The 21,416-nt window shown below is 42.3% G+C and overlaps 1 protein-coding gene across 9 annotated transcripts in view; it reads left to right on the plus strand.

Annotated features, from left to right (window-relative positions):
* UNC79 (unc-79 homolog, NALCN channel complex subunit) overlaps positions 1–21,028 on the plus strand; it is a 299,827-nt gene extending 278,799 nt beyond the window's left edge. For all 9 annotated transcript variants that reach the window (XM_024982113.2, XM_059879353.1, XM_059879351.1 and 6 more), the window contains 2 exons: positions 11,732–11,773; positions 13,400–21,028. In XM_024982113.2, the coding sequence (XP_024837881.1) occupies positions 11,732–11,773; positions 13,400–13,600 (243 nt within the window). In that variant the 3' untranslated portion in view covers positions 13,601–21,028. The remainder of the gene's footprint in view (positions 1–11,731; positions 11,774–13,399) is intronic.
* The last annotated feature ends 388 nt before the right edge of the window (positions 21,029–21,416 follow it).

A 21,416-nucleotide genomic window follows, 5' to 3' on the forward strand; every position in this document is an offset into this window, starting at 1 on the left:
TATTACCAAAAATGTTGATCTGGAAATGACCCTGGAGTCATATAAATTGTTTGGTGGAGCCTCATCTTGCAAGATATCCAGAAAACCAAGGAAAATAGTCTGTCATTGTTTGACTTGTTAGCTGATGCTTTTCTCAAAGATAAATTAATTTAGTTTCTAATATTACTATTCTAAATCATTGTACAGTGTATGTAAGTAATTCAAGTATTTGTTATTTATCCAGGAACATCAGAAACATCCTAGTGTGATAAAAAGATAAAAGAGCAAAGGAGAATGTGGTTTCTTGCTTGCTTTCTCTTCTATTTCCCTTCTTTCTCCTTTCCATCTCTATCTCATTGGTTCTTTGTCCTTCCTCTTCTTGTACCGCTTTTTGGCCTTCCATTTCTATATTCCATTATCTCAGGCACCATCACCACCACCCTCACCCCCCACCATGGAGTGCATCAGCTTGGAACCTTTTAACTTCCTATTTTCGCTCTTTGGTTGACTCCCTTCAATTAAGGACACTTGTCAAGTTAGCTCACACAGAGCTGTGAATTAACTGGATTATCTAAGTGAATCCTAGAGTCCCTAAATGCAATCAGTGTATCCTTACAAGACAGATATACAGAAAAGAGATGAAAAGTGGGACCATGACTTGGAATGATGTAGCCAAAGCCAAGGAGGGCCTGGGGCCACCAGCAGCTGGAAGGTACATGGGACAGAATCACCTGTAGGGTCTCTGGTTAGAGCATCACCCAGCAACCACCTGGATTTTAGACTTCTGGTTTCCAGAACTGTGAGATTAAAAATTGCTGTTCTTGTAAGCCATCCAGTTTGTGGTGATTTATTATAGAGCCCTGGAAAACTAAGACCCTAACTCTGCTTCCCTGAACTTCCTTTTTCAAACAAGATGCATGAGCAGCGCATTTTTAGGGAAAACTTGACTGTTACCAGAAAACTGCAAGGCGGTTGGTTCAAATGGAATAGATACGGCTTATCTAGCTTAACAGTCCATAGCAAACGTCAACATTATAAGAGAAACTATATGACTGACACTTGGGTGATCATACCTGATTTTAGTTTTTACAGCTTTATTAAAGTATAATTTATAGACTGAACAGTATACACATTTAAAATGTACAATTTGGTATCTTTATATCACATATATGATGCCCGTGAAACCGTCACCAAGTAAAGGTAATGAATGTAGTCCTCACTCTCTGAAGTTTTCTCTTACACATTTATTAGTCTCTGTTCCGCCACTTCCTAGACCCCCATCTCCTCATCCCCAGGTACCTTCTAATCTGCTTTCTATCATAATAGCTTAGTTTCATACTCTAGAATTTCATATAAATAGATTTATGTAGTAGTTAAGCTTCTTTCTCCTTCTTTCATGCAGAATAATTATATTGCAATTAATCCATGTTACATGTATCAGTAGATTGTTTATTTTATGTCTGAGTAGTATCCATTATATGGATATAACACATTTCATTTATCCGTTAATCAGTTAATGGACATCTGAGCTGTTTCCAAAAGTTTGAGGCTATTAAAAATAAGGCTTACTCAGTACGTAAGTCTTTGTGTAGCCTTAGGCTTTCGTGTGTGTTGGATAAATACCGAGGAGCTGAATTGCTGGGCTGTATGATATGTGTGTAACTTTTAAAGAGATTGGCAGACTGTTTTCCCAAAGTGATTGTACCCTGTTCCATTCACACCAGCAGTAGGCATCCAGTACCTGTACATCTTCATCAACACTTAATGTAGTTCATCTTTAATTTTAGTCATTCTAAGAACTGTGCAGTGGTGTCTGATCATGGTTTTAAATTGCATTTTCCTATTGGCAAATGATCCGTGATATCTTTTTGTGTGCTTATTTGCTATCCATACATCTGCATGGTAAAATGTCTTTTAAAATTATTTGCCCATTTTTAAAAAATTAAGTTGGTTTTTTTTTCTTCGTATTGTTCGGATACAAGTCCTTTATCAGATATGTCATTTGGAATGATTTTTTTCTGTGTTTGTCTTTTCATTGTCTTCACAGTGACTTTTGAAGAGCAGAAGGTCCTAATTTTGATGAAGTACCATTTATCAAATTTTTCTTTCATTAATTATGCTTTTGGTGGTGTATTTAAGAAAACCTTTGCCTAATCAAAGACAGAGTTTTGTTTGTGTTTTCTTCTAGGTATTATATGTGTTTTCTTCTAGGTGTAAGTTTGTATTTATGATCCATTTTGAGTTAACTTTTGTATATGTGTGGTTTGGATTGATGTACTTTTTATGTGTGTAGATATCCAGTTATTTCAAGATTGTTAAAAATTCTATCCATTGGATTACATTTGCACTCTTGTCAAAAATCAACTGACCATTTACATGTATGGTTCTATTTCTGGATACTCAATTCAGTTCTGTTGATCTGTTTGTCCTTCTTTGAGCACACTGTCTAGGTTATTATAGCTTTCTAATGTGCCTCGAAATCATGTACTGTTAGTCCTCTAAATTGCTACATCTATTTCAAAGTTGTTTTGGCTATTCTAGGTCTGTTGCATTTCTAGATACATTTTAAAATCAACTTGTCAATTATTACACAAAGCCTCCTGGGAATGTGGGTTGCATTGAATGTATAGATCACTTGAAGGAGAATTGAGATATTAGCAATATTGAGTTTTCCAGTCTATGAACACAGTATATCATTCTATTTATGTCTGCATTGACTTTTCTCAGCAATATTTTATAATTTTACATATATGGACCTAGAGTATTTTGTTGAATTTATCCCTAAGTGTGTTATCCCTAGTAGTTCAGATAGTAAAGCATCTGCCTGCAGTGCAGGAGACCTGGGTTTGATTCCTGGGTCGGGAAGATCCCCTAGAGAAGGAAATGGCAACCCACTCCAGTGTTCTTGCCTGGAGAATCCCATGCACAGAAGAGCCTGGTGAGCTATAATCCATGGGGTCACAAAGAGTCAGGCATGACTGAGCGACTAACACACACACACACACGTGTGTAATAATTTTATAGTCATAAATAATATGTTTTTTGCATTTTATTGTTACTATTTAGAAATATAACTGATTTATACCTTATATCCTGCAACCTATTAAACTCATCTATTAGTTCTGGTAAACTCATCTATTAGTTTTCTTGCAGATTTCATCAGATTTTCTATTTAGACAGTTTTGTCATGTGCAAATAGAAGCAGTTTTCTTTTATTCTTTTGGATTTTTATAGTTTTAATTTCTTTTTCTTTTCCCTCTGCTCTGGCTAAATCCTCTAGTAAAAGTTGAATAGAAGCCATGATTGTTGAAAACTTTGTCTTGTTCCTAATCTTAGGAAGAAAGCATTCATTAAATATAAATGTTAGCTGTTAGTTTTTCATAGATACCTTTGTCAGATTGAGCAAGTATCTCTTCTCTTCCTAGTCTGCTAAGAGCTTTTGTCAGGAATAGATGTAGGCTTTGTCAAATGCTTTCTCTATGTTTATTGAGATGGTCATTAAATTTTTCTTTTTTGACTGTTTCAGAGATTGAGTTTTTGAATGTTAAACCAACATTCCTGGGACCAATTCCTGGGACAAACCATTTGGTCTTGATGTATTGTTCTGTTATATATTACTGAATTCTATTTGCTAACTCTCTAAAATAATTTTTTGCATCAGGGTTTATGAGGGATACTGGACTGTAATTTTCTTTCCTTGTAATAACTATATTTTGATTTTGACATCAGGGTAATGATGGCCTTATAGCACAAATTGCAAAGTGTTCCTTTTCTATTTTCTGGGAAAGTTTATATAGGTTTGGTGTTATTTTTTTCCCTTAAGTATTTGGTCATATTCATCAATGGAACTGCCTGGGCTTGGAATTGTCTTTGCAGCAGGGTGTTAAACTTCAATTTCTTTAACAAATATAGGGCTGTTTAAGTTATCTGCTTATTTGTGAGTGATCTTTGACAGTATGTGCCTATCAAAGAATTTGTCCATTTCATCAAAATAGTTGATGTTATTGGCATGAACTTACTCAGAATATTCTCTTATTATACTTTTAATATTTGTAGGATCTGTTGTTATGCCATCTCTTTCATTTCTGGTAATGGTGATTTGTGATCTCATTTTTTTTTTCTAGTTAGTCTGAATAAAGGTTTATTAATTTTAGTGAGCTTTGGATTTAAAACAGTGACAACAGTAATCAGCTCTTGGTTAGTTTTCACTGATATTCTCTATAGTTTTTGTTTCATGGATTTCTGTTTTTGTCATTTTCTTTCTTCTATTAGCTTTAAATTTCACTTGCTCTTCTTTTTCTTATCTCTTAAGGCAGTAGTAGAATTCACTGATTTGAGATTTTTATTCTTTTATAACAAGAGATTACTGCTATGAATTTCCATCTAACCACTAGTTTAACTACATCCTACAATTTGGTAGTTGTGTTCTCATTTTTGTTCAGTTCAAAATACTTTCTATCTTCCCTTTTGCTTCTTTTCGGATCCATTGCTTATTTAGAAGTATATAATTTAGTTTTTAAATGAGTAAGGCTTTTCTAGAGATTTTCTGTTCTGGAGTTTTTTGGTTTAATTACATTGTGATCAGGGAACATAGTTTGTATAATCTGACTCGTTTTAAACTCTTTGAGGCTTGTTTTGTGGCCCAGGATGTTGTCTATCTCGGTAGGTGCTTTGTGTTCACTAGAAAAAAATATGTCTTCTACTGTTGTTGAACACACTTTCCTTTGTCAGTTGGTTCAAGCTTCTTGAGAATGCTATTCAATTTTTTTTTCATGTCCTTTGCTCTTTTTCTATCTGCTTAGTCTATCAATTATTGAGAAAGGGGTATTGAAATATCTCCCTAATTTATCTTTTCAAATCTACCAGTTTTTGTTTCACATATTACACAGCTATTATTAGGTGTGTAAATGTTTAGGATTATTTTATCTTAGTGAATTGAACTTATAAAATAGTTTTCTTTATCTTAGTAATATCTTTGGTAATAGTAGAGGCAGTCTGATTTTCTTCTGATGAGTGTTAGGACAGTGTATTTTTTTCTATCCTTTAACCTATTTGTGTCTTATAGTTAAAGTATGTTTCTTATAGGCAGCATAGGGTGTTGCACTTTTTAAAAATCCAATCTGACATCTCTTTTAATTAGGTTTTTTTAAACCATTTTTACTTAATGTGTTTTGTGATATTATTTGGCTTAAAATATCTTGTTATTTGTTTTCTATATTTTATGTGTGTTCTTTGTCCTTTATTCCCTCTTATTTGACCTTCTTTTTGACTGATTTTTTATGATTACATTTTGGATATAATTTCCTCTTTTTGGTGTAGTTTCTTAAGGGGAAAGCTGAGGTCACTAATTTGAGTACCTTTTTCTATTCGGTTGTCCATGTTTAGTGCTCTAAGTTTCCTCCTAAGTACTGCTTTAGCTGCATTCCTCTGAATTTTTATATATTCTTACCTTCCTTCAGTTCAAAATAGTTTCTAATTTCCCTTTTGACATCTTTGATCCATGGATTATTTAAATGTGTTTTTCAGTTATCCTATTGCTTATCTGTCTTAGTTGCTGTTGTTTTAGTGGTTGACTTAGAGTTAACAGACTACATTTTAAACAACCCAATCTACCTTCAAATAATAATATACCACTTCATATATATAATGAGCATGTACACCAGTACAGTTCCATTTTCAGTCTTTGTGCTGTTATTGTCATCCATTGTACTCCTACATATGTTATAAAGCAAACCATAACTGTTTTTTGCTCGAAACAGTTACCTCTTAAAGCAATTTAAAATTTGTTTTATATTTATTTGTATTTGTGATAATTACCATATTTGCACTTTTCAGTTTTATTTATTCCTTTCTATAGAATTAAACTTCCATCTTCCTTCTGCCCAAATGACTTTCTTTACTACTTCTTATGTAGTTCTGCTGAAGCTTAATTCCTCCAACTTTTCTATATCCGAGTAAGTCTTTACTTTGCCTTCATTTTTGAAAGTATTTTCACTGGTTCTTGAGTTTAGGTGAAAGGTTTTTTTCCTAGTATTTCAAAGATGCTATTCATCTACTGTCTTCTTGCTTCCATTATTTCTGAAAAGAAATCTTTGTCATTCTTATATATTTTTTTCTATATATAATATGTCTTTTTTCTTGGGCTGCTTTTAAGATTTTTTTTTCCTTTACCATTGTTGCTAAGCAACTTGAAGATGATATGCCTTGGTGTAGCTTTCTTCATGTTTCTTGAGCTTGCGTTTGTTCAGTTTGAAAAAGTATCAGCTATTGTGTCTGTAAGATTTTCTTCTAAAGCTCTATTCAGCATGCTCAGTATTTCCTCTACCTTCCTGACTGTATTGAATATAGTTATAATAACTGTTTTAAGGTCCTTATTTGCCAGTTCTATTGTCTGTGTCACTTGGGGGTCTTTTCCAGTTGCCTGAGGTTTCTTCTCATTGTGGGACCCATTTCCCTGCTTCTTACTATGTCTGGTAATTTCTTATTGGATTCTTGACATTTCAAATTTGACTTTTGGGATGCTATTTTTTATTTCTATAAATATTTTTTTCAAATTCCTATAAGTATTCTTGAGTATATTCTATGATATAGTTAAATTACTTAGAAAGAGTTCTATCCCTTTGAGACTTGATGTTAAGCTTTGTTCAGTGGGACTGGGGCAGCAGTTTGTATAGGGCTACCATTTCTTCACTGTTCAGGTAATATCCTTTTGAGTACTCGGTGTTCTAATGATTTGCAAGAACAGAAATCTAATGATTTCCATTTGCAAGTGGAAATTTAATGATTTCCGCTCTAACTAGTGGAAACACAAACTATTGCTATATGATTACCAGGGATTTTTCCCTCTAATCTTTTGAGGTTATTTTTTCTTCAGCCTTGAATAGTTTTCTCACATGTATATACTGGTGAGTATTCAGCTGAAGACTCAAGGGAAACCCTTCACAGATCTTCAGAGAATTAGTTTGTGCACTCTCTCTGTCTTTCTCTCTCTCTCTGAACAGCTCTCTCCTTTCCACTGCTCTGCCTTAAACAAACTTTAGCTCCCTTGGCCTTCCTAGTTTCCGAGCTCCATTTTCTCACCTCCTGAAGACTGCCAGACTGCCTAGGTTCCTCCTCCCTGTGCTACCGCCTAAAAATACTTTCTAGGCAGTGAGTTAGGATAATTGAAGGGCTCTCCTTGTTTGTCTTCTCTCCCTCAGTGGTCACTATCCTGCATTGTTGACAATTAATGTCTGAAAACCATTGTTTCATATCCTTCACCTGGAATTTTAATTTTGTTTTAGACAGGAGTGTAAATCTGGTCTTTGTTACTCCACCTTGGCTGAAAGTGGAAGTTACATGACTAATTTTATTATGAGGACTGGAACAAGCAAGGAATGAAATGAATATAATCCAACAGAATTAGAAATCTTCAATGTATCCCATAGCATAAACTAAGATAAGAGGAAGACTATTACTTTTATTTTGGTGAAAAACAACCTATTTTTTAAAAACGTCCTTTGTTTTTCCAGATATTGTTTCTGGAGAACAACAACAACAAAAAACCCAACCGATTTTATTATAACATTACAGAGCCCAGAATAAATTATATCTAATTCTAACTGACAGCTTTGTAGGAGCCACTAGCAAAAGGGTACTGAAATGAATCATATTCAATAAAGTCAATTAGCATTCCTGAAATAGGATGACTGCTGGGTTGTATAATGTTGTCCTTCACAATGAACTTTAACCTGATGCTTTCAGTCAGGCGATTCATAAATAACAGATCTGAAGGCCCTGTGCAAGTATGTTTAGAATCTTATGGTCATGTGTTACATCAATGGGGAAATAAGAGAGACACTTCTAAAATCAGCCTCAGTGTCCCCCTTGATTCCCCCATACAGACCCTTAGCCCCAGGGGCAGCCCTGAGAAAGACATCCACCGAGCAGCAGAGGACTCAGTGTTCCCTGGTCCTTAGTCCCTCAGGATTCTTAACAAGAGAGGTTAGTTCAGGTATTCCCCAAATATCAAGAGGCATGCGAGCTTGCTTCCATATTAAACGGGTCAAAAGACAATAAAAGTCTATAGGCATTAGGGCCCTCAGGGTTTGTTTTTGCCCTGCAGATATTAGGGAGGAGGCGGTTAGACTTATTTATTCCTGTTCAGGATGTCCACACGAGCCAGTCCTCTTATATGCCAGAGAGCACAGCCTTATCTGGCACCAACCTTTGTAATCCCACAATTTTATTATGAGGATTGAGGGCGGGGGAGACAAGCGAGTGTGTTATTTTCTGAAAGTTTGATCACAGCTATCAGAAGTCCAATCATAACTTCTGGGACACACCATACTTCATTTCTAAACACAGTAGTTACATTACAGACAGAGACTTAAATGGCTGCAGTATAAATACTGTGTTTAGGAATAAACATCAGTGAAGTCAAATTAGCAAGTTGTATGTATCTATAGAAGGTTGACGGCTTCCCTGTGGCTCAGATGGTAAAGAATCTGCCTGCAATGCAGGGGACCCAGGTTCAATCCCTGGATCAGGAAGATTCCTGGAGAAGGGAATGGCAGCCCACTCCAGTATTCTTCCCTGGAGAATCCCTTGGACAGAGGAGCCTGGCAGGCTATGGTGTTGTGAAGAGTTGTGGTGTTGTGAAGAGTTGTGGTGTTGTGAAGAGTCCATGGTGTTGTGAAGAGTTGGACATGACTGAGTGAGTGACACTTCTGCTTTCATAGAAGGTTGAAAGCAGAAAAACAGCCAGATTCAGCCTTAGGAAAAGAAGCACAGAGAAGAAACATGATTTATCACTTCGCCAAGTTTATTTTTTAATGATTTGATGAATTAGATGAGACTAGCAACTATAGCCATGACTAGAGAATAGAGAGGGCATTGAAATGCTATCCCCCATCCCAGCAGGCTCTCCTCTCGGTTCTCTTGTTTTCTTCATTGCCTTGCTGTTCTCAACTTGGCCCAGGCTAACTTTTAACCTTGTCCTCAATCCAAAGAACAAACTAGTCCTCAGACCCTCACAGGTTGTCTCTGTGGACAGCATCCTTCTCCATCTCAGAAGCCACACAGGTCTTCCCTGGACCATGGGGGCTGCCTTCACAATGGGCCCTGGGCTCCATTCTCCATGTCCTTCCTCTGGTCTCTAGACTGCTGCCACAGTGAGCTTGCTAGAGCACAGTTCTTCTTGTGGTGAATGAGGCTTTCTTCATCAGAAATTGTATTGAATTTGAAATAAGATCTAAACCTCCTTATGTGGCATCCCATATCATCTGTGGGTAGATGTTGAGAGGCCCCAACTTGCTCTTCCAGACTTCTTTTTCATGGCTCTCTCCTAAGAACCTCACTCTTCAGCATCTCGTGAATCCCATTGCCTCCTCACCTCTTGGCATTCTCCTGCCTCTGGGCTTTGCTTCCCTCGTATCTGTTTGCTAGGCTGCTGGGTACTGCAGATTGGAAGACTTAAGTAACAGAAATATACTGTCTCATGGTTCTGGAGACAAGAATTTGTGAGATCAAGGCGATGCCAGGGCTGATTCCTTCCAAGGCTGTGAGGGAGCATCTGTCCCGGCCTCTCCCCTGGCTCCTGGGGATTCGCTAGCCATCTTTCCTTGGCTTGTAGATCTCTGCTTCATCTTCACATGGCATTCTCCCTGTGTGTGTGTGTGTCTTTGTCCAGATTTCCCCCTTTCTATAAGAATACTAGTCATAATCAGAGAAGGAGAAATATTGTATGACATTCCTTATATTGGAATCTTAAAAGAAATGATACAAATGAACTAACATCCAAAACAAAAAGAGACTCACAGATTTAGAGAATGAACTTATGGTTGCCCAGGGAATGGGTGGGACAGAGGGATAGTTAGGGTGTTTGGGATGGACATGTACACACTGCTATATTTTGAATGGATAACCAACAAGTATCTACGGTAGAGCACAGGGAACTCTGCTCAGTGTTATGTGGCAGCCTCGATGGGAAGGGAGTTTGGGGGAGAATGGATCTATGTATGGCTGAGTCCCTTTGCTGTTCACCTGAAACTATCACAACATTGTTAATCGGCTAAAGTTTTTTTAAAAAATGAGATGTGTAAAAAAGAATACTAGTCATATTGAATTAGTATTCACCCCTACTCCAGAATGACCTCATCTTAACTCACAGCATCTTCAATGACCCCGTTTCCAAATAAGGCTGTATGCGCTAAGGCTACAACTGCTTCACGAGAGGACACAATTCAGTGCACATCAACTCTGCTCTATTGGAGGAGGGTCAGAAGAAGCATAGAGTGAAATGATATGATGCATTTGAGCTCATTTCAAGGTCTGAGCAGTCCTGAAATAAACTAGTATTTCCAAATTTATTAGATCATCACCTTCCTTTCCCACTGAACTAGAGTTCTGTGGAACACGCTTTGGGAACCATTGTGTTCTGTCTCTGACTTCAGGATTTATGAAGCCACCAAAGTTGACTTGTGTTCAGAAGAGCTGAAGTGTGGTGAGAGACCAAAGCAGAGGAGAGCCGCTGCTCGAGGCACTCAGGCGGGGCACCTATGCCCTCCTAGGAAGGGCCTCAGGGCAAATCAGAGACAGTGAAGGGGCGCGGAGGGTGCGCCAGATGCCTGGGGTTTGAGAGTCTCACTCGGCCAGAGCAGGGGCCTACTACTCGCCTGCCAAAGAACCCACACTGTTGAAACCCCTGCCCCAGCTCACCCTTGCTGTGTTTCACAAGTCAGAGCCAGGCAACCTCAGGGCTTGTCTTTTTCTATCACTAAAGCATTTTAACTGCTTCTCAGTGATATTTTTTATTTTTGGAATATAATTGCTTTACAATGCTGTGTTAGTTTCTGCTGTACAATAATGTGAATCAGCTATAAGTACCCATATATCCCCTCCCTCTTGGGCCTACTTCCCACCCACCCCCCACCCCTGCCACCTCTAGGTCATCACAGAGCACCGAGCTGAGCTTTCTATGCTATACAGCAGCTTAACACTAGCCATCTATTTTACACATGGTAGTGTATGGAAGGATTTCCCTGGTGGCACAGCAGTAAGAAATCCACCTGCCAAGCAGAGGACCCACGGTTCCATCCCTGGGTCGGGAAGATCCCCTGGAGAAGGAAATGGCAACCCACTCCAGTATTGTTGCCTAGGAAATCCCATGGATGGAGGAGCCTGGCAGAGGAGTCCATGGTGTCACAAACAGTCAGATATGACTTAGCAACTGAGCATGAGTATATGAAAACAGAAATGTAGATCCATGGAACAAGATAGAAAGCCCAGAGGGAAACCCACGGACCGATGGTCACCTTATCTTTGACAAACGAGGCAGGAATACACAATGGCGTGAAGTAAGCCAGTGATATTTTCTTAACAACCATAGGCCGACAGCATCACCATGCTACTTGTAGACACAGTTCTAAACATCCCAAGGAGGAAATGCTATTTCAAGAGAATGAGGATTTAATTAAATAAATACACATTTAATTTCCCATGCTTGGTAGCTTTCAAGAGACAATCAGTCATTTACTCTAAAGTGTGTGGTTCAGGCACTCATGGGGCGCTTATTAACCTCCAAATGCCACCAGCTCAGCGGGATTTGGCCTCAGAGAGACAGTTGTCTGATAGCAGTAACTTTGCAGCTAGGGCCCACATCCTTCTGTGATGTTAAAGGGATTCTGTGCACTCGCTCTGCCTCGCAGTAAGTGCGGCTTATGTGGGAGAATGCAGAACAGTCATAACGGACCTTCTGTGTCTCTCCATACAGCTCATACCTATGTGGTTGCCAATGATTCAGTCAAATATCAAGGTAAGTCACCCCTGGGTGGCCTGGAAGCTCACTTCCCTCCACAGAGGCTCATTACATTCATAGGGCTCCACCATGCTCCAGTCACTACCTGTTCATGGTCCCTGGGGGTAGTAATGCAGGAGACCCTGTGGCCGAGGTAAGGGGCGTGTGGCCGAGGTGATGGCAAGAGCCGATAGCCTACTACTCATCGCTGATGAAGGGAGAGGGGGAGGATCCCAGAGCTGGACCAGGCTCCGTTACTGACTAGATAGAATACAGCTGAGAAACGACTCTGCCCTCAGGGGATACCCTTGGGATCTGGTCCCAGGCATGTCCAGTGCTATTTCCTGGCCGCCAAGCTTGACTTTTGTGATGGGAAGAATTATACTAAGAAAAGATAGCACTGAGTGAATGATAGAATTGAACAAGAGGAGACTCGCCCACGCCTCTGCTATTTTACATGAGAGGAAACCTAGGATGAGAAAGAAGAATAATTTGGACAGGGCTGCCAGCCAGGAAGCAGAAGACTGAATGTATGTCTCACTGCCAGGCCTCACCTTGAGTGACGCATTGTTACTGTGGGGCCGGACATACTCTGTGGCTGGGAATGCAGTTACTGGGGCCTAGCATTAAGATGGTGGCACTAACCACCACTCCATCCAAAACTGGGTCCTGTCTAACAGGCCCTAGGAGTATCACAGGAGAAGATGGAAGTCTTTTTGCTGGATCTCCTCTTAGAGTTGGGATGGGATGCTCATGGAAGCAAAGAAAATGACTTCGGGGGCCCAGACCCCAAGGGAGAAATATAGCTGCCAGCCGTAACCATAGGCTTTGAATCCTGGTTCATGGCATTGCTGCTGTTGGTGGCCATCAGTAAGCCCAATGGCTTTACTGAAAACCTCATTGGAACACTAGCTTCTATTGTGAAAACTGCTTAGACTTCCACCCCGAGGCATTCTGCACTGCCCTCCTCCCTGCATGGTGGTCATCTGTGGCAATTTGACATGCCACAGAGTGCTGAGAGGAGGCCAGCAGAACTTGATGAAAGGCTAGGAAAGAGCAGAAAAGCTTACAACCCAGCTCCTTCCAGTGCACGAACCTGAGAAGAGAAAGACTATAATCAGGATTAAAATGTCCCAAGCACTTACTGTGTGCCAAGTTCTGTTCTGATCCCTGTTAACTCATTTATCCTTACAAAAAACCCATCAGGTGAGTGTTACGAGCCCTACTTTGTCCATGAGCAAATCCAAACACAGATCGTAAACTTCATTCCCTAAGTTGTTTACAGAGGAGGAGCCAGGATTTGAATCCAGGGAGCCTGGGAGCAAAGCCTGAATGACAGGTGCTCATAGTGAACAGCTCCTGGGGTGTCAGCCCATACGCTGAGGTTGCAGTGCATGAGTCTAGATGGGAAAGGCATCATTTGGGTAGATTTGGGCCAGGTGGGCCCTAAGGACATGGTACCAGCCCACATCCCTTGCCCTGAGCGCTGCCACAGTTGAGAGCCGGCCTTCTTCAGGCCAGTCAGCCCCCATGCCACATCGAAGTTCCACCTGCAGAAGAAGTCCAGGCCAGCACTCCCTGGGCGGATGGGGAACCTTAGGAGGGAAGAAACTAAAGTGCCCGTTCTTGCCCCTTTCTTGACAGCACTTATCTGCGGGACTCCAGCTTCGCCTCCAGGCCATCCAGAACAACGTGAACCACCACAGCCTCAGGACGCTGCCGGGCTCCGCCCAGAGCAGTGCCGGCCTGGCCGCGCTGCGTAAGTGGCTGCAGTGCACCCAGTTCAAAATGGCGCAGGTGGAGATCCAGTCCTCAGAAGCAGCCTCTCAATTTTATCCTCTATGAGCGGACTCCACGGCTCTCAGTGTCAACACTCTGGTTTAGCAATAATGGGTTTCAAAACAAAACAATTCGATCCAAGCAGGTTGGGGAACATATTGGTACTGTACATTCTCTTTCTAGTTTAGTAAAAAGACGTGCAAAGGCCGGAGAGGGCCACAATGACGCTTTCTTGCTACACATTTCTGATGACTCCTTGGGCTATCTGATTAAGTGTTTCCTTACATTATTTTTTAAAAAACCAAATCATTTTTCTTTAACTAACTTCTATTTTTTTTAAGAAAAAAAAAAAAATAGACTGGTGGGTACTCACAGAAAAGTTGTATAAGTCCCCCTGTTGCTATTTTTGATGATAGAGAATAAATAGGGTTTTTGAAACCTTTGTAGTGTTTTTTCTTAAAATCCACTCTTGGCAATGCAATAAAAAAAAAAGAAAAAAAAAAACAAAACCGTCACCATAAGCCAGTGACACTTGACTGAAGCTTTTTTGTCATTATCCTGGGAAAAGTGGCAGCTTGCAAGGACCATTACAAAGTGCACTTAGAAATTAGGTGGTTAACCTGTGCCAATTGTTTTCTTTGTTTTCTAATGTCATTTTCCAGGACTGTCCAGTACGTTTTGATTATTTTTAAAACTAGGTTTTTCAGCTCATTCGTTCTAGGCTGTACTTTCTTGTATGCTTTATGACGACCACTTTAGTTTTGTGAGTAATAAATTTTATTCTTTTGTTAATACTTGTATACAATTCGATTTAAAACTGTAGACTGCATCCTGGACCATACGACTCCCCACGCTGGCACAGAACACTGCACCTGGAGCTACATTTCATAAATCAGAATTTTAATAGTGTAAGAGCACCAAGATTTATTAGCACTGATACTTAGCGTCTGACTGTGCATTTACAAATGATATTTCTCTTCTCTATCCCTGTAATGCACTGACTAAAAGAAGACTTAATACACATTTAAGCTGTATATTGACATGCTATTAAATGCATTTTTTATTATCTTTGTGAGCCTGGGGTTTTTTAAAATCAGTTTATAGAGCTAGGGTTTAGTTCCTGACAACCATTTCTTCTAAACTTTTAAAATGTATAACTTCTCTTAACAGTAAGTACAATTTTAAGAGGAGAAGGCTTTCTTTAACATCATTTGGTGAGAGGAATACCCAATTTATTTGAAGTCCCTTCTCTTTGAGGAACTTTGAGGGCTTGAAACTTTTTTTTTTACACTGGTTATGAAGAAGTTTCTCTTTTCTTCTGGGAAGTCTGATGTCTTAATGCTTCTCAGCAGGAAACAAGTCCTCAAATATTTAAGTATTTTGCAGGAGTTCTGGAAAGATAGGGTATTAGATCTCCATTCTTATGAAAACTTATGGGGAACAAATAGGCCCCTAGAATAAGTGTATAGAAATGATTATTCTTCATATTTTGCTAACGGACTCTTGGAAAAGGCCTTTTCTCTGTCCCAGTCGTGCTTGGTTATGCTTCTGTGCACATTATGTCTTGTATTATGAAAAGCCGTGCATGTACTTATCTTATGTGTAAACTGTGACAGCTTTGAGGATGTGTCCTGTCTAAATCCCTAGGGTTTGGCATGTAGTAAGTATTTAATTAATGTCTAGTGAATTGAATGGATTTGATTAAGCAGCAGGTCTTTCTTGAGCTACCCAGTGGGCTCAGCAAGGGCTAAATTGTGATTTTCTAATTTTTATGCAAGGATTCCTAGAGGGGGGTTACAGAAACAGGCCAGAGCAGGAGGCCCTGGCTGCTTTCCCTGGGGTTTAACTAACTTCCTATCTGGGCTCAGCTGTAGACCCAGCTCTTTAGCAGTCCTGAGCCCATGCTGCCACAGGCAGCCAGGATCTTGGTGGCCCAGTCCTCCCAGAGTCATCCATGGCTACTTCTCCAACTCCATTTCCTTGAGTGAACTGCCTCTATTTCCCTTATATTCGCACCCCGCTACGAGGGCTGGGGATGACTCCTTAATTCAGCCCTCTTAACTGGGTCCCTCTATACTTCCTGCTCTCCAGACCTATTTCCTTCACACCAGTTAAAACCTGGTGACTTGGTCCCACTTTGGCAGGTCTCCTTCCTTGCCCCTTAGAACCATGTGACTGACCCGAATACTGTCTCTGCTGGGACCCTGCCGCTTCTCCGGCTCATAGAGACCAGCAAGTTTCTCTGGCTTACACTCCCTCCTTCCCACTTCATTACCCAGAATCCCCATCTTTTTTTGTTATGTCCTTCTTGTTAATCTCTCCAGCAAGTGGGGCTCAGGTACTTGGAAGAAAAAAGCCAGGAAAAGAAAGGACAGATGGAAGTTTAGCAGGATTGGGTCCTTACAAGGAGAAGGAGAAGCCATTCACCTCGGTCAGGAGTCATACAACTACAGCCCACACCTGTTTTTGTAAAAAATCTAATGAAACACAACCACACCAGCCATTTGCATATTGTCTATGGCTGTGTTTGTGCTAGTACAACAGCAGAACTGAAGGATCGTGACAGAGAATGTATGGTCCTGAAAGCCTAAAATATTTACCATCTGACCCCTTTACAGAAAGTCTCCTGATCCCTGGCCTAGGTGAACGCCACCGAGGAGCACTGAGTTGAACCCTTGCATGGGCGTATTTTCCCTAAAGCCTCAGGGTTTTTGAAATTATATTATTAGTGTTTCCTCATCTGTGAAATGTGGACAATGACACATTCTACCTCATGGGGTTGTTGAGATGATGAAATAAAAGGATGCAAGGAGAGAGCTTAGAGCGATGCCTGGCACGTGGTAAGCACTCAATGAAAAGTTATGTGTTATTGTTTTTTGTTCTCATGTTAAAGCCTGGAGAAGTAAGCCTACTTGTCCAAGGTCTTACTGCTAGTAAGAGGCAGAACTAGAACTTGACCCCAGGTTGCCAGACCCCAAGGATTGTGCTCTCAACCACTGCCCATATTGAGTCCTATGACCCCACACTCCAGCCCAGGGTGATGCCTCTGACAGCAGCACAGACGTCAGAGAGACTCCAATCCCAATTTGGCCAGTGCTGAATATTGGCTTGGAGAAGGGCCGGAAGTCGATTGTTTCCCTTCCCTCACTGAATCCTACTCATTCCAAAGTGTGAGCAGCACACTCTGAGATTCCCAAGGGTGGAATGGGCCAACATCTGCAAATGCATAGATTCTGTGATTGTTTGCCATGGGCATGCCTCTTACTAGTTGGGTAACCTTGGACGAGTTACTAAGCCTCTCTGGACCTCTGTTTTGCTTTATTTGTAAAATGGAGCCGTCTACCATGGAAAGTGCAAATGAACGGAGGACTGAGGTGGTGGTTGGGAGACTGTGCCAAACTCTATGGACCTCCAAGAAGACCTGTGCCACCTTATGAAGACCACACGAGGGGACAGCTCACAGCTGCAGGCTCATTTGGGTTTTCCTTCAGCCCGTCCCTCAGAATCTAGACCTACAAGACCCACAGGAGCTGAAATGCGCCCATTAACCAAGGATGCCCAGTCTTCATTGTATACCATCTTTACAAGTGTGTTGTTCTGCCTGCAATGGGATATTTTCGGCAACTCTCTTCCCCAAGAGTCTCATCTGAGGCCAAGGGATAGCAGCATCTTCGTCTTCATTTCCAAGCAACAACAGGCCAATCAGATTGGATTGGCCTGGAGAAGATGTGTTATGCACCAGACTCTTTTGTGAGCTTGGACTCAAGGGCTTCTGGCATTAATTGGACAATGTAGATCATTTAATATACCTCTTTAATAGAATTAATGTGCAAATATGTATTTGGGGCATATTGGGTGTTTTAACAGTAATGATCTTAAGGAGCATGAAGGGAGCAATTGGAACACAGTGAAATAGAACCAAGCTAGAAGGCAATGGCACCCCACTCCAGTACTCTTGCCTGGAAATCCCATGGATGGAGGAGCCTGGTAGGCTGCAGTCCATGGGGTCGCAAAGAGTCAGACACGACTGAGCGACTTCCCTTTCACTTTTCACTTTCATGCATTGGAGAAGGAAATGGCAACTCACTCCAGTGTTCTTGCCTGGAGAATCCCAGGGATGGGGGAGCCTGGTGGGCTGCCGTCTATGGGGTCACACAGAGTCGGACACGACTGAAGTGACTTAGCAGTAGCAGTAGTATGTTTTTATGAGAGTTGAACCTTTTGGGAGAAAAAGGGTTACTAGAAAGAGGCTGGTCAGTCAGTTCCTTTCACTGACAGCAGTGAGCCTCTTGTGAAGGGAATTCCAGAGAAACCACAAAAGTTACCATTTACTGAGCATCAGCTAGGTCCTAAGCACTTCACATACATTATCTTTACTCCTCTTAGCCCTTTCCTCCCCATGAGATAGGTGTTATTATTATTCCCAGTTTGCAGGTAAGGCAGTGGAGGCCCAGAAGTTAAATAACTCACCCAAGTCATGCTACATACACTCTGCATACATCAAGTCACACTACTGCAGCTGGCAGCAGTCGCGTAAGGACCAAAATGCCATCTGACTTCAAGTCAGAACTTCATTCAGTAAATGTTTCCTCTTTCCCCCTCCCTGCCCTACCCCCTTTTTATGGTTCTGGGCTCTTGGCTAAAATGTGCCAAGAGCATGGGGAATACAAATCTGAGGGCTTTTTCTGAGGCAGCTCAGTCTTGTCAGTGTCTCTGTTTATTATTAATCATCTATAATAAATTTCTATCAAGCCCGTGTCACTTCATCTGACAAGGCATTTTCTCCTTGGGAATTCATTTGAAAGAATTGCAGCTCGCAAATTAAGTCACAGTTTCCCACTTAATAAAATAGTTTTATGACAATAAAATTTTATGAATTACAGACTGTGATGATTAGATTAGGGGTCTATTAAGCATTTACTTAGCCCTATGGAGACGTGCCCCTAATTCAAATAATCATAGGGACCCTCTGTGAGGGCTTACTACATGTTAGGCACTTTAGATACAGTAATCTCATTTAGTCTTCTCAACAATGGTGTAAGGCAGGCACTTCTATTATTACATATCACAGACGAGGAAATTGAGGTCTGGAAAGACAGTATTTGTGGGAGTCACTCAGTAAAAGGGAGAGCAAAATTTGAATCCAGATATATTTGCCTCCAAAAACGTGGCTCTTTCTACTACGTAATCCTGGTAGGTAAGTGATAGGTAGACCCTTCGCTATTCGCCAAGTTAACCTAGAACTATATAGACCAGAATTCCCCAGCCTGCTGGTTAAACTTGGCCCACAGCAGATTTTCTTCGATGAGCTTGAACTTGCATTTCTTCTTTTGGTTTGAACACTTCCAATAGAGCGTGCAGGCTTTGCTTTTGTGCCTCTCCCACTGCGGACCTCGGCCTCCCAAGCAGGAAGACCCCCACAGCCTCTCAGCCAAAACCCTGTAGCCTCTGGCTTGGGGCATCACTCATTCATCTGCTCCCCGCTGCAGGCCTGTGAGTTGCCTAGACCCTCTCCTTTCGTGGGGGTGGGATTGTCACAGAGTCACTCAGCAAGGCAGTGGCCAAGCAGGACTTGAGGCCATGCTTTTAGCCCCTCAGGGGCCCTACCTCTCCCTAGCATCAGTGCCCCCATCTACATAACTATGGCCTGCCACCCTGCCTCTACACACCCCAGCCCGTCAGTTCGACCTCATTTCAGGTCAGGGCTGGTCTCTCCAAGGTGAGTCCCCTGGCAGCAGCTCATCTCTGAAGGGTGCACGGGACATTGGCGGAAGGCACGGATTTGGTGGAACAAAGAACTGGCTTTTTCATCATGCAGTCCAGACGGGCCCCCACCCGCAGGCCAGTGGAGAGGGAGCCTCCTGGGGCTGCCTGGCAGACGCCCTGATTTCCGCTCCTTCGAGTGGCCACTTGGAAAAGAAAGGAACCAGCAAGTAATCAGGCGTGAAGGACAGAAACCCTCCAGGTGAGGACAATCCCGCTGCTCAGGTGGAGGTGCAGTGGGGGTGGTGGAGGGGGGAGGGCTCCAAAGAGGCGGATCGGGCCAAGTTCAGACCCCAGGGTGTGTGCCCAGAGCTTTCAGCTCAGAGAGCTCACTGCTGCGGGGCTAAGGGCTGGGAGCGGATGGCGACGAACACAGGCTCTGCAGCCAGGTCAGTCAGGACGCTCCCGACCACTGGCTCTGACCACCAGCGTGTCACTCCATCTTGCTAAGACTCCATTTCATCAGCTCAAAATGCAGATGGTAATGATGTCTGTCAAGTACTTAGTACAGAGAGGGAATCATAGAACAGGAAGTGCTAAACTTAAAGGCCAGGCTCCTAGGAATGCCAGGCTCTGGGCTAGGCAGCTGACACTCAGGCAGCCATTTCTTCTTCCAACTGCAATGTCGTGTGACAGCTGGTGTTTTGCTGAAATGAAATCACAGCTTGCAATGGGCATTTGGCTCCATCTTTGGGATGCGGCATTCCTACGCTGCTGGGTTGCACGTATGACTCAAGGCTTCCCACATTTCTCTGTCTGAATGAGCAACTGGGAAATCCTCGCCCAGATGGTGCATTGCCTCATCATTTGTGTGAACACATCCTTGTGTTTGTCAGGGGGATAATATTTTGAAAATAATAAATGGATATGTCTTTTGTTCTTCTCCAGGAAACCATGTTCCCAGCCTAGCTCCGGGGCTGGCATGGGGTGGGAGGAGGTTCAGACCACACAGCTTGAGGGAACAAAGAGTCTGCCTTTTCTGGACCCTAGTGGACTGTTGGCTGAAGGCAAAGGGAGACAGATGTAAGGCAGGGCTGAGAGGCCAGCTGGGCATGTCTGCAGCTTCCCTCTTTAGGGTGAGAATGGTACGCCCAGACGGAAATGTACCAGGGAGCCCATGACATGGTGGCACACAGCCTCCAGGAGAAGAGCCTGCAGCCCTGGGGTGGGGAGGGGCTGTGAATAGAAGCCTGCACCCCATCTCCAGCAGCCTCTCCTGGCTTGCCTAGGAGTGCAGATTCCAGAGTTCTGGTGGCTAGGCTGAGAGAGCAGGAAGATGGGCAGAGCTGTGGTTGGGAGAAGGAACCTGCTGCAGCGTGGACAGTGGCAGCGGAAGGCGTGGCCACCCTCAGAGACCGGAAGGGCCCAGGCAGAGCCCTGTAGTCACCTCTCCTGGAAGCAACCTGGGCCGGCCACGAGACCTGCCAGGACCCCAAAGATACCACGTGCTCTGAACCTGACTCTACCTGCACCAGAGAGCACAGACCCCCACTCAGAACCCACCTGGGTGCCTCCTGGAGGGGACCAGGCCTGAGGAGACAGTTCTCAGTCTGAGTACCTACACCAAAGAGACGGAGTCATCCAAAAGAGACCAGTTACACTGGAGGAGGCCCAAACACCAACAGTTTGCAAATTCAGGTTTTCCTATTCCCTCAACCGCTCCCCTCCATATTCAATGAGGTGGGGTCTCTGAACAGTTATGTGGAATAAAACGCTATATTCTCTTCTTGATGCTACGTGTTCAGTGTTAAATGTGTAACCCATAATTAAATAATCAATTAATTAATTCTACAAATATTTCTGGTGCCAATCACTTCGGGAGTCTGGAGATTTGACAATGACTAAGACCCTAAAGGGCTTCCCTGGTGGCTCAGCTGGTAAAGAATCTGCCTGCAGTGCGGAAGACCTGGGTTCAACCTCTGGGTTGGGAAGATCCCCTGGAGAAGGGAAAGGCTACCCATTCCAGTAGTCTGGCCTAGAGAATTCCATGGACTGTATAGTCCATGGGGTCACAAAGAGTCAAACATGACTGAGTGACTTTCATTTCCACTTTTCCACTTTAACTTTCAAGACCCAAAAGTAGAGTAGGCCCCTGTCCTCACCCACCTTACTTTATATG

The sequence above is a fragment of the Bos taurus genome, chromosome 21 (assembly GCF_002263795.3).
Source record: "Bos taurus isolate L1 Dominette 01449 registration number 42190680 breed Hereford chromosome 21, ARS-UCD2.0, whole genome shotgun sequence".
In the NCBI taxonomy this organism is placed as follows: Eukaryota; Metazoa; Chordata; class Mammalia; order Artiodactyla; family Bovidae; genus Bos; species Bos taurus.